The sequence below is a fragment of the Nasonia vitripennis genome, chromosome 1 (assembly GCF_009193385.2).
Source record: "Nasonia vitripennis strain AsymCx chromosome 1, Nvit_psr_1.1, whole genome shotgun sequence".
Lineage (NCBI taxonomy): Eukaryota > Metazoa > Arthropoda > Insecta > Hymenoptera > Pteromalidae > Nasonia > Nasonia vitripennis.
Window position 1 is genome coordinate 28312877 of NC_045757.1, and position 13188 is coordinate 28326064.

Here is a 13188-nt window from a genome sequence, read left to right on the forward strand (position 1 = left end):
GTTTTTATAAATGAGTTTACTGTGTGATACTTACCTATTGATTGTAAGTGGCCCTTCTCTAATGAAATTTCTGCTGTCTTTGCAAGTGGTTGTATGGTTTCATTAATATTTGTTTCTGTTTCTTCTGTGCTTTGTTCAGATACGACAATACTGTGTTTAATGTCTTTAACTTTTTTAGCAGTTTTAGTTGTATATTGAGTTGTTTTTAATTCTGTTACTGTTGACTCGGGTAGTGTTTCTGTTTTAACAGCTACTTGTGTTTTTGTTAAAGCTATATCAGCTGTCACTTCTTTTTTATCTTTAGTTTCGAGTTTACTTGGTTTTTCTTCATGAGAAGTTACTTCTGATATTTGCACTCCCTCTGATATTTTGAATCCGATTTCAGCATATGCTACAGATAATTTTCTTTCTGGTTTTAAAAGATTTTCTTTTTCCTGAATTATTATTTCATTCTCTTCTATGCTGTGCAGTGGTATTGTTTCGCTTTCTATTTTAGTTGATTCAGGGATATTGTCAGTTATGATATCTGTTGCGGCAACCATACACGTAACTTCTGTTACGGATATTGTTTCTAAATGATCTAGGGTTGACTTGACTTTAACTTTTTCTGGCATACGTGCATCTTCGATATTTTTTACTCCACTTGCTGTGACTATTTCTAAACTTTCAGGGACTGCGATTGTCGTAAGTTTTGCGGTTGCTGTTAATTCCGGTAACTTTTCAGATGGTTTTAAAGATAACTCTTTTTCATCTGTCACTGTTTCAGATATGATTAAGGAATTGATTTCGTCAATATTTTTAGTACTTTTTTGTTCATTTGCTTCTTCTTTTTCGGGCAAATCAGTAGTAGTTAAGGTAGCTTGTACTTCAATTTTTTGTGCTACTGTGTGGCTAGTGATGCTTAATTCAGCTGTTTTTTGTTCAGTAATTAACTCTTCTTGTAAGTTTATTTCTTGTTCATTGGTCTGAATATGTGTTACTGATAAAGGTATTATTTCATTAACATTTATTTCTCCCGTTTTAGTAGCTGGTATTTCTTGTTTGGGAAGATTTGTTTCACAGGTAAGTACTAAAGTATCAGACTTTTGAGCGATTTCTCTTCCAGTGACAGTTGTTTCAGCTGTTTCTTCTTTTTTCGTGTATAGTTTATCGAACACAGTTTCGTTATCATTGATTAAAGACTGTGTTACAACAAGAGAGTTTAATTCGTTAATTGTTAATTCGCCTTTCTTAGTATCGGGTAATAAAGATTCATTCAAAGGTTCAGTATTTACTGAAGTTATCGCTTCTTCTGTTAAAATTGCCTCTGAATCAGTAACAAACAATGATGCAGTTTTAGTGTTTGGAAGTTCAGAAGTCAGCAGGATATGTTCTGATTCATTTGATATAACATGAGAAATTGTTACAGCCTTATGCTCTTCGATGTTAGAAATTAGCTTTTCTTCTAGTGGTGTTGGGGCCTTATTAAGATCAGACGTATTTCTAATGTCAAATACTTCTGTTACTTCAGTAGCTTCGTAACTTTTAATTTTTGATGAGGCAGCACGTACCCGGGGTATACTCGATATTTGAAAAGTATCTTCTGTTTCGCTTGTAATAATTTGAGATACTGTTGATGATGGTAAAGTATCTTCTATATTTATTTGAATACTCTGTTCATCTGGTCTGTGATACTTTTCAAGAATTTTAGTACTAGATCCTGTAATAATTTGCGATGTTTCGGCCACTTCTCTACCTGAGAGACTTGTATCAGCTACTGTTGTCTTTAACTTTTCAGTTTCTTCCAAAGTCATTTCAGATTCATTTGGAATAATTTCAGAGATTGATAGTGACAACATCTCATCAATTTTTGGGATACTTGTTTTTTCCGACAGGAGAAGTTTTGTATGTAAATCGCTAACACTTAAACCTGGCGTGGGTTCTAAAATTTGCGTTGCTTCATTTTCTATAAAAATTTCGCTAACGTGTTTTTCGCTATCATAGTCAGACTTAGAAACAAGAACTTCTTCTTTTTCAGTAGTTTCAGTTTCCAATATTACAGCTGAAGTTAATGTATGTATATTTGCTGTAGAAGATTGCTTCTCGATTGTTTTTTTAGATTTTAATTCTGATGTACTAGATGCTGTAACTATTTCAGTAGTCTCTGCAACTTCGTTATAGAACATTTTAGGTTGTGCTTCTTTTGTTGCTGATTCAAATGTTTCTTTTAAATCCATTTCTTGTTCGTTACATACGCTTTCGTATACATTTATTGATTCTAATTCTTGAACTCGCGGTTTTCCTTGATATTCCTGCGGCGAAATGGATTTAGCCATTTCTACTACATCATCTATTGCCGTCACCTCCGATATTTCGGCAATGTCTCTTCCTAATACTGACTCATGGGCTAGTTTTGAATCTGGTATATCTCCAGGTAATAATTCTCGTTCGCTTTCTGACGTATGAGTTTGTAAAATAACCAACGATTGAAATTCATCTATTTTTTGTTTACCATGTTTTTTATCATATGTATCAGATTTTGATAACTTTTGGACGTTTGATAATGTTAATACTTCCGTAACTTCTGCGATTTCATCTCCTCTTAATTTAACGGATGCTGTTTGTCCTGCTGGAAGAACTACATTTTTTAGTGCTTCCCCTTCTTCGTTAATATGTGCCTGCATTTGAACTAATGGATGTAAAAGGTTAAGGTTTTCCGAAATAGTTTGTTTTTCGGGAATATTTTCTTCCAAAATTAATCCTACATTATTCTCCACAACTATTTCAGTTGTTTCCGCAATTTCATGTCCTTTTAAAATTGTTTCAGCTGTTTTTTCATCTAATTTTTGCATTTCAGGTAAAATTAATTCTTTTTCGTCGCATAATATTTCGGACACGGTTACTGCTGACAGTTCTTGTAAAACAGTACTAATTTCTTGTGTATCTGGTATCGTTGATGTTGATAAAATTTCCGTATTAGTTGATGTTATGATTTCAAGTACTTCTGCAGCCTCATGTCCACCTAAACTTAAATTAGCGACTTTTTCATTTGCTGCCCTTGCCGCTTGCATAGTTTCTTCTCTCTCTTGTAATGTTGCCGAAGATATTATCAATGATGTATGAGTATCAAATTGTTGCTCTCCTTGTTGCTCTTTAGGCATAGTTTGATTATCGAAGTCATCAACATTAGTCAAGCTTAAAATTTCTGTTACTTCTTTTATCTCTTGCAATACAATACTTGAATTAGCATGTTTTTCATTTGGAAGTTCCTTGCTTGGAAGGTTATTTTCTGAATCTGTTGGTATCATTTGAGTAATGCTAATTGGATGTAGTATATCGAATTTTTCTGTACCGTATTTTTCTTCTAAATTTTCTGTTGTTTGGCAATCTACAGTATTTGTCATTGGCAATATTTCTGATGTTTGCGCAATTTCTCGACCTGATACAGATATCTTGGCATTTATTTTATTGAGTGTGCTTGTTTCATTACTTATGATTTCATTTTCTTCGTTAACTTGTATTTGTGAGACGATCAATGGAGAATGCATATCCATTCCTTCTGTACTGATTTGCTCTTCTGGAATGAATTTATCTGGCAAAGTTTCTACACTTGAAATTGTCATTATTTCTACAGTTTCAAGTTCGTCATGACTTTTAAGCCTTTCAGTAGCAGTCGATGTCTTAGGTGCCTCTTTAATTAAGAGCTCGTGTTCTGATTCATTCGTAACAGTTTGAATAATACTCAGCGATGACATTTCATCTAGATGTGATAACGCTTCATGCGTTTCAGGGGTAACATATACTTTTATTTCATCAGTAGCGGAAAGGGCAACGATTTCACTCACTAGGGTTGCCTCATTGCCGGGATATTGCGGAACTGCTGTTAATGTCTTTGGAATTTTATGCTCAATTAAAGTCTGCTCCGAATCATTGCAAATTATTTCTGATATACTGACTGTGCTTAATGCATCTACTTGTTGTTTCGTTTCTTGTTCCGCAACCTTTTCTGAATGGAATACATTAAAATTATTAAATGGAATAGTTTCCAATGTTTCAGCAATCTCATGGGTCCTTATGTCAGTAAGAGCATTTTTCTCGCTTGGTTTTGTTTTATCGGGTAAATAAGTTTCTGTTTCGTTTAATACAGGTTGCATTATTATAGGTAGCGGTAATCCTTCAATTGATTCTTCAGGTTTTACTTGACTAGGTGCGTCAGTTATTTGAAGCTCTTGTGTATCAGTTAGCAATAAAGTTTCAGATATTTCTGCTATATCTCTTCCATCTATGTTTGCATTAGCTCGTTTACTAACTGGTACTTCTGATACTGCCAGCAAATTTTCAGATTCATTTACATTTACTTGTGATACAGTAAGCGACGTTAAAGTATCTGCTTCTTTAATTCCGGTTTTTTCTTTAGGCAAAATATTTTTCTGTAATTTTTCTATATTATGTGTTGTTATTACTTCAAGAGTTTCAATAGCGTTACTATGAATAACCTTTGCTTCTACTGTTGTAACATCAGATTTTGTTGAAATGAACAAATTCTCTTCTAAATCGCTTGGCGTTGTCTGCATAGTTATTGCTGTCATTAAAGTATCAACACATGATTTTCCAATGCGTTGATTAGGAATTTCATAATCAAGTAATTTTTCCGTATTTAAGTTTGTCAGTGTTTCTGTTGTTTCTGCTACTTCTCGACTTGAAACACTAGCCTCTGCTATTTTTGCTGAAGGAGTGACTGCATTATTTAAAATTTCTTCTCTTTCACTAGATATCGCTTCAGAAATGAATAAAGGTAAAATAGTATCTACTTTTTCCTCTCCAGTAGCTTTGAAAAATTCATCCTTAGTTAATATATGATCCGCGCTTGTCATAGATAATACTTCGCCAGTTTCAGCAACTTCCCTACCTACTACAACTGGATGAGCTTTTTGCACGTTCGGAGCTTCCAAACTTGTAAAAGCTTTTTCTTTCTCACTAGATATAGTCTCAGATACTTTAACAGACAACATTTCTTCAACATTTTTTGTGCAAGTTTGCGAAGCTGGAGTGCTGGTTTCAGACAAATCTTTTAATGATGCCAATGACATCACTTCTGATACTGCTGCTATTTCTTGACCTGTAAAATGTAATTGAGCTACTTTTTGATCGACTTTATCTTTTTGTGCAAATGTTGATTCTATTTCATCTGTCACTATTTCAGAAATAATTAATGCTGATAATTTATTAGAAGTTGGTGTAATGGTTTGTCCTTGAGGTGTTTTATCTTTTAATAAATTATCAGTGTGCATGGAAGTAACAATTTCATTTGTTTGTGCTATTTTACGACCAAATAATAATAATTCATGCTTTGCATTTTGAGTTTGCTGCTCATCATCAAGTAATAATGTTTCTTCGAATTCATTAGAGACTATTTCAGATACAGATAATGGTATACATTCAACAAAATCGGGTTTTCCAGTATATTCCGATATAACTTGAGAAAAGAAGGTATCCTCTTTATCTTGTGTTAAGATTTCTGATATTTCAAGAGACTGTAAATTTTTCATATCCACCAACGCTTTTTGCGAAATTGGTGTTATAGATTTTTCAAATGTTTTTTCTGTTTCCTCTATTAAATTTTCTGTGACGATTAAACTCTCTCGAGTATCTTGCGTAATTTTTGCATTTCGTATATTACTTGAATTTTGCTCTTTTTTCTCTGGAATATCTATTTGTGATTCTACTATAATTGTCTGCAGTGAATTTTGTTCGGTTATTAAGGTACGACTGGCGCTTTGTATGGGTTTACCTTCTTCATGTGCGAAATCACTTGTGCTTTGGTTCACAACATGTTCAATAATTTCTGGAACAATATGTCCACTTATAAGTTCTTTATAAGCAGTATGAGATTTTGGCATTGTTTCTACTTTGTATTCAATTTCTTTATCCCCCAATGTTACGGACGAAATTATCAGACTTTTTTCTTTGGTAAGTTCTGTACGCGCACTAGCTTCATTAGGAGTTTTATCTTTTTTTAACGTCCCTTCAGATTCACTAATTTGAACCTCTTCTCTTACAAATGTTTCAAATGGAATCGGATTTTGAATTGCAGAGGCTGAATCTGGCTTTTGTTCTTGCAAGTCTTCTGATGAAATATCTGGATGTATTTCTAATTTTTCAGCGACTTTATGCCCATCGTAATCAACTTGTGCTATTTTTTTTATTGGTTCTTCATAAGTTTTCATGTCCACTTCTTTATCTTCAGTTACGATTTCAGTTACGTTAGAGACTCCAATACTTTCACCAATGCCAATGTTTGCAGTAGTTCCTTGTAGAGAAAGTTTATCTTTAAATTCCTTTTCTTTATCAGCTATAAAAGCTTCTTCTTGAATGATACTTTCTGATAATATATGTTTTTCAGATGCTAAAGCAGGGGCTGGAGTTTTACTAGATAGATTGCCCATTGCTATTTCTGGAATTATTTCTGTAGATTCAGCTACTCTGTGGGAATCATATTTAGTATCGGCTATTTGAGAACTCATGTCTCGATTTATTATCTGGTTTTGCTCTGTATCTGAAGCAATTATTTCTGTTACTTGCAAGCTTATCCCTTCTTCAAATATTACATCTGATTTCTTTTCATCGGGTTTAACAAAACTATCGAATATAGTTTCTGAATCAGCAGTAGATACTTCTGAGGCAATAATACTTTGAAATGGTACAAGATCTATTACTGCTGATGTTTCTGAAGCTTGAATGATTTCTAATTTATTGATACTGTTATCCGGAGTTATTTCGCTTGCTTGTGCGACCAAATGTGCTGTGATACTTGTTATAGCAGATTTAGTTTCTGTTTTTTCTGCAATTTCTAAGTCACTTTCCTTTTCAGCGGTATTTATCGTAGCTACTGTCAGCGATTCTCCAGTATCAAATGTAAGTTCTGCTTTTCTATCAACAAACACGGTATCAGAAAGTGGTTTTTCTTTTTCGTGTATTAAAACTTCTTCAGTTTGAGCTGATTCATAAGGCAATAAAGAACTTTTTGGTAGTACGTCAGCAACAATTTCTTTTGGTAGTTCACTCAGGCGATTATCACTTATGATTTCATACGTTGATGCCACTCTTTGAACATCAAAATCAACTGTTGCTTCGTTAGTATCAGGTTTTTCTTTTTCAATATATATTCCTTCTTTATCTTGCGTATTAGTTATTATTATTTCAACGCTTCTTTCTTCTTCAAATGTTACATTACTTGTTTTGCTATCCGGTGTTCTATCGGATATGAATGGAGCCTCTAATTCCGATGCTGTTATTTCAGTTTTTTGTGCAATATCTAAGCCACTTTGTGCGGTTTTAGCAATTTCTGTAGCAAAAATATCTTTTTTCAATACATCTACAGTGTTAGAAATAATAGTCTCTTCTGTTTGTGGTACTTCATGGCCTCTTGAGATGTTAGGAAAAATATTTTGGGATGATGGTATATCTTCCAATACACAAGTATCTTCCTGTAAGATAAAGATCAATTTTAATAAGTATAATTTTATCTGATATTGTAAATATTTTGTTATTTCTGTTCAATATACTAGTCCAAAGATTTTTCATAGCAAAAGTTATTTTATTTTGAACGCAATAAATTTATTCAAATCTTTGTTATTGTATTTCATTATCAAATCATATGCAATAATTTTAAATATATTACAAATAAGAGATATTATAATAAGTAAATGGAGCGAGAAGTGAGTTTTTTAGTCTGAGTATGGTGTTCTCTGTAAAGAACACAAAAATTAATACTTGCTTTACAAAAACTGTTGAGATCTAGGGAAAAAAATATTTCGCATAATTTCAGTGCTCGTCTCTTTTGATGTTTAGTCATAACTTTTTCTAGTGGGTACGGCTACTAGCGGGGTATACGTGTACACTCAAAGAGCGAAATAGATTTAAATGATGTTCACTCCTGCTACTAATTATGTTATTAGGTATAAGGGAAATGTAAGTAGGACCCACATATTACAATTGTAAGTAGTGATAACAATTAATAAAACATTTATTGTCCTTTGAGTATATAGCACAGATTATTGAGCATCTATTATTTTAATCTGTTTTGTAGATTTCTCTTACATAGTTCACAAAATTCATAGTGAAATATAAGCACTCACACTGGTAGAAATCAATATCAGTTTAAAGTTACAACATACCACGTATTACTAGAGATGGGCAAAAAATAGGTCGATTTTTTGACCAGCGATGAAGCGCTTTTTCGGACATTTTTTACGCATTTGTTGGAGTAAGAATAAAGTCATACCGTATTACAAGGAATTTTCAAGCTTGTAAAAATAGATTTCATTGTCTAAAGCAAAGCACAGGTGATAGCTAATTCATGGCTACGGTCAAAATAAGTCGGTCAAAAAAGTGAAAAAATAAGAAAATCACAAATATCTTCGTATGTCGTGCTTGTATATAACTCTAATTGACTGTTAATTGTGTAAACCGTTTGGAAATCGATTAAAATCCGTAAGCCTCTTTGAAATTAGTGTACGACACAAGAACTAATATCAATACGAAAGATTTAAGGTTATGTTCATTCCAAGAAATGCTCAAGAAATGGGAGAAAAAGCGTTTCATCACAAGTTATGTCTAGGCTATCTCTCATAGCCATTTCATAGTTTCCAGCCCATTTTAAATATACAAATTTCTACCAGGGCACTGTCGACTTTTATTCGTTTGCTTACAAAACTTACTGAATATCATGTTTGATAGAAAAAAAAACACACTTCTTGCTCTTATGACACGATTCACTAATTCTTATTTTACACTTGATTTGGTGCCTAAATTATAATTTCCATTTATTTTTTATGTTAATTTTATACCTCGGACATGTTATTTTTAACTTGTAGTCTCTAAATATTTTATTGTTACTTATTGTTAGAAATGTACACACTTTTTGAATCATTATTCATATAAAAATAACAAATATAGTTTTTGCAATTACCTTGTTTAATATTGTTGTAAGTTCATGAATAGCCATACTGTCTGATGTTGTTAATTCGAAATCAGCATGCTGTAATTTAGGTCGTACATCTTTTTCTTTAGGTTTTTCGGCTTCAGCTATGTGAGTTTCTGTGATTATAAGCTCATCAAATGCTTCTTGACGAGAAATAGCAATACTGCTGATTGGTCGATGTTCCAAAATATCTTCAGGTTTTTGCTCCGTTTGAATTTCAGATTTAATAGCTATACTATGTGCTGATACATTTAAATTAGCCACGGCATCATCTGGCCTTTTTTCTTGAGAGATTTCGGGTTGTTCTTTATCATTTGTTATTATTTCAAGAGTCGTGGCTCCATGTATTGCTTCCGTTAATTCAACTACAGCTAATTTTTCACTAGGTTTCGTTTCATCTTTATAGTGATCTTCTTTTTCGGCTGTCAGTTGTATGCTGATCGTGATACTTTCTAATGGTACTTGGAATGGAAGAATATTTTTCTCCGGTACTTCGTCTACTCTGAATTGCTCTGTTGGGGATTCAGTTCTTACCTCTTCTTTTGTTGCTACGGTTTGCATAGAAATTTCGATAGAAGCGTTAAAATTCTTTGCTTCTAAAAATGAATCGTATTCAGACTCTTTCTCTGTAAAAATAACTTCTGTGGTATCTACACTATTAACTTCATCAATTGTTACTTCTGCAATTTTTGATTGAGGAAGAATTTGTTGGGACACTGGTGATATATTTTCGATAGGAATCACTACTCTGACAAAAGTTCCTTCAAGATTTTCACTTGTTAATTTTGCAGTTACTTGATCAGGTATTTCTTTTGTAACTATTCCAACATTATCAATTAAGTTGGTTTCAGTGGTTTGATAAGATACCATAGGCTGGGTTGGAACTTCCTTACCCTTATGACTTTCAGGTAAATCTCTTTTTTCATAATCACCTTCTTTTTCAGCAAATGTAGTTTGAGTTATTTCTAAGCTTTTTATTTCATCTAATACTACTTGTGTGAAACGTTTTTCAGGTTCAATGCTTCCCTCCAACAGATTTTCTTGGTCATGAATCATCGTTTCTTGTATAAGTTTTGCTTCAGTTGTTTCAAATGCAACTGTACCGCTTTCAGTGGTATATTTTAAAGTTTCTTTATATTCTGCAGGGAAATCAGCGGTTTGGACTTCAGAAACATTAATGTGCTCTTCGGGACGAATATTAGTTTCGGCTATTGCAGGAGTTGGTTTCATAGGACCACGGTATATACCTTCTGAATCTTGAACAAATGTACTTGATACTATACCCAGTTCTAATGGAAGGTATGTTTTTTCTGCTGATTTCATTTCTGGTTGCTCATTTGGCAGATAAATTGACTCTTTTTCTCCAAGTGTTGTTTCAGCCATGGACACAGATATGTTTTCTTCCAAATTAATTTCAGCATTTAAACTGTTTAATTTTTCAATAGATAATTCTGATTCTCGTTGTTGTGAATCAACATATGTAACATTGATACTTTCAAACAAATTTACATTCGGTGTTGCAGTAAAAGAATCGATTTTTCGATCAGGATTATACGTATCTTCGCTTTCTTGAACTGGTACTTCGCGTACGATTGCTGCTTCACCGCCAGATGAAACTTCTATTCCAGCTTTTTGTGAAACAGGTAACTTTTGCGGTATATACTCTCCTTCTTTTTCGGATACATGCATTTCTTCAGTGAATCGTTGTCTTTGCTCTACCACTGATGTATTAGCAATTTCTGTTGGAACTATTAATTCTGGATAATATTTACCTGTTTTATCGGCAGCATAAACTTCTTCTATTTGAAGAGGTTCGATTTCATCAAGCCTAATTTTTGGTTTATTTCGCATGGTTTTTAATTCTTCTAGTTTATCTTCTTTTTGTCCCTCTTGGATCTCATAAACTGTAAGACTTTTCTGAGGAATAATACGTCTTTCTGCCAGTACCTCATCAGGAATTTTATAACTTTTTGTCGTTTCTTCTTTTTCATTCGCAGTCGTTTGACTTATAGTTTTAGCTTCTTGCAAAGTCAAAATTACTTCAGCTTTGCTATTTAATTGTTCAGTAGATTCATAATGTGTTGGTTTAGCTTCGCTTGGTTGGATTTCACTAATGATTATCCCTTCGGATGGTATGACTATTGTTTGTGCCTCACCTAAATAAGGCGAAGACATGGCATCCAAATAATCTGTTTCATTTTGTGTTATGGTTTCTGTTGTTAAATATGATTCACTTGATGTTATAGAAAGTGAAGCTTTTCTAGTGTTCGGTGCCTTGGGCACTATTTGATCTACTTCTTTATCTTGAATGGAATGATATTCTCTTGTGAGTGCCATTACTGTATCGAATGCGATGTTTGCTTTCTCATCTTTAGGTTCCCCAGGTGCTTGGTCCGTTGTTGTAATAGTTGATACAGTTTCACTTTGTTGGTTTGGAATATTGAGTAGTAGAGATGGCACTGCCGATTCTTCCACTATATCTAGATCTTCAAGTTCTTCTAAGAGTAACTCTTCACTATTGATTTTTGATTTTTTAGGTTTCAATGTTTTCTTTGTTTGAATTTCTTCTTCAATTTCCTCATCAACCTCTATATCTTGTATTTTCTCTTTTGTTTTGATAAGTTGTTTTTTGTTTTGGTGTTGTCCATCTGTAATGCTCAGCTGTGTTGTGTCTTCAATTTCTACAATTTCGATCCCATCTTCCCTGTTTTCAAGTGTATCATCAACTTTGGATTGTTCCTGATGCTTTGTATCTTTTCGTTTACGCAATGTGATGTGTGCTTGCTGAGTGTCCTCGTATTCTGTGAAAAGTATGTAAGAATTTAGGTGTAAGGTCTTACGTGTAAATGTATCTCTTTTTTGCTCAGTTATGTTAAAGTTATTCTAAAGTACTGATCAAATAGCTGATATTTTTAATGAAAACATAAATTGTCTTATTTTATATTAATATCTTGTCAACATAGTGATATAAAATCTTAATAAATTTACGAAACTCGTTTAAACTGAGCAAAATAGATATGATTTTTATAAATAATGTATTAATATGACCGAATAAAACTATACAAACATGCGTCTAGTCGCACATAAATTTGATTTTGTCAAACATGTGAACTTATTGTACTAAAGAGTTGTTTATTATAATACTATAAATAGTTTATGAAATGCCTGTATTAATGAAATAAATATTTTTTTGTTTAATATATGTATGTACGTATACACACATACTTTTAGCAGAATAAATTCACAAAGATATTTAATAAATGCTGGAAAGCAATCATGCAATATCGTCATTTTATTGCACGTTAATTATTGATCGAATATTTACAGTTGTACATATACACTATACATAAATAATATAAGTGAACGGACACTTTTAATTTAAATACTTCAAGATATTTTGAAAATTGCTTATATTTATCTTTTTCATTCTTAACTGAATGCCTTGTCTAAAATTTATCGTACAGAGTTCGTGTGTTAAGCGTGTTGGTCATAATGTACATTTTAATTAAAGTGTTTCTATATTCTAATTTACTTACTTTTATATGGCACAAGAAGCGAAGCTATGGGATATTGTGATAAATAAGGTTAGGTAACAGGAAAACTATGAATGTTAACTCTTAATATTTGTATATTTTATAAAAAAAAATATATGTTTTAATTTTATTGCATATTAAAGAAAAGAAAGAGTGATAGGATACTGCGCATTGAAAGCATAGCGGCATAAGCGGAATTTCACTGCTATATTTCGTTCAAGAAAGCTTCATGCATCTGAAAGAATATAAAAAGAAATTTACGCAGCTAAAATATAACAATAAAAAACATTTACTCGACTAAATCTTAAATATGTCAAACTAGCTTATAGTTAGGCATATACTGACATAGTTAAGGAAGAAAGTATTAATTGAGATCGTTTAAACGTTTTTATGCAATTTTATAGATTTGAAAAAGCTTATCATTTGCACTTGATTGTATATATTTACTTTTTATATCGACAATTCTGATTGATCGTTTCGAATTAAGTCGCTAATGAATTTAAGATACGACCACCTTGGGCTTCCCTAACAAAATTTTCTTTACTAGAATAATTGATAGTATGATTATAGCGGTGCGAAGCATGAATTATTATAAACAAATTTAAACACAAAAATTATTGTTTCAACTGACATTTTTTACATTGCTAAAATTTCCTAAATATTAAGCAAGTATTATATTTTAGTTTTAAACCA

At 32.4% G+C, this 13188-nt stretch overlaps 1 protein-coding gene across 6 annotated transcripts in view; it reads right to left on the minus strand.

Moving 5' to 3' along the window:
- The window catches only part of LOC100118006 (titin), a 100685-nt gene that overhangs the window by 34119 nt on the left and 53378 nt on the right, over nt 1-13188 (minus strand). For 4 of the 6 annotated variants that reach the window (XM_031933610.2, XM_031933609.2, XM_031933612.2 and 1 more), the window contains 2 exons: nt 8951-11763; nt 35-7466 (listed from right to left, as the gene is read on the minus strand). The exons of 1 other annotated variant lie outside the window; for it this stretch is intronic. In XM_031933610.2, the coding sequence (XP_031789470.1) occupies nt 35-7466; nt 8951-11763 (10245 nt within the window). Of the gene's footprint in view, nt 1-34; nt 7467-8950; nt 11764-12577; nt 12731-13188 lie in introns of those variants that run through there. One more of the 6 variants, XM_031933616.2, reaches the window with a different exon arrangement.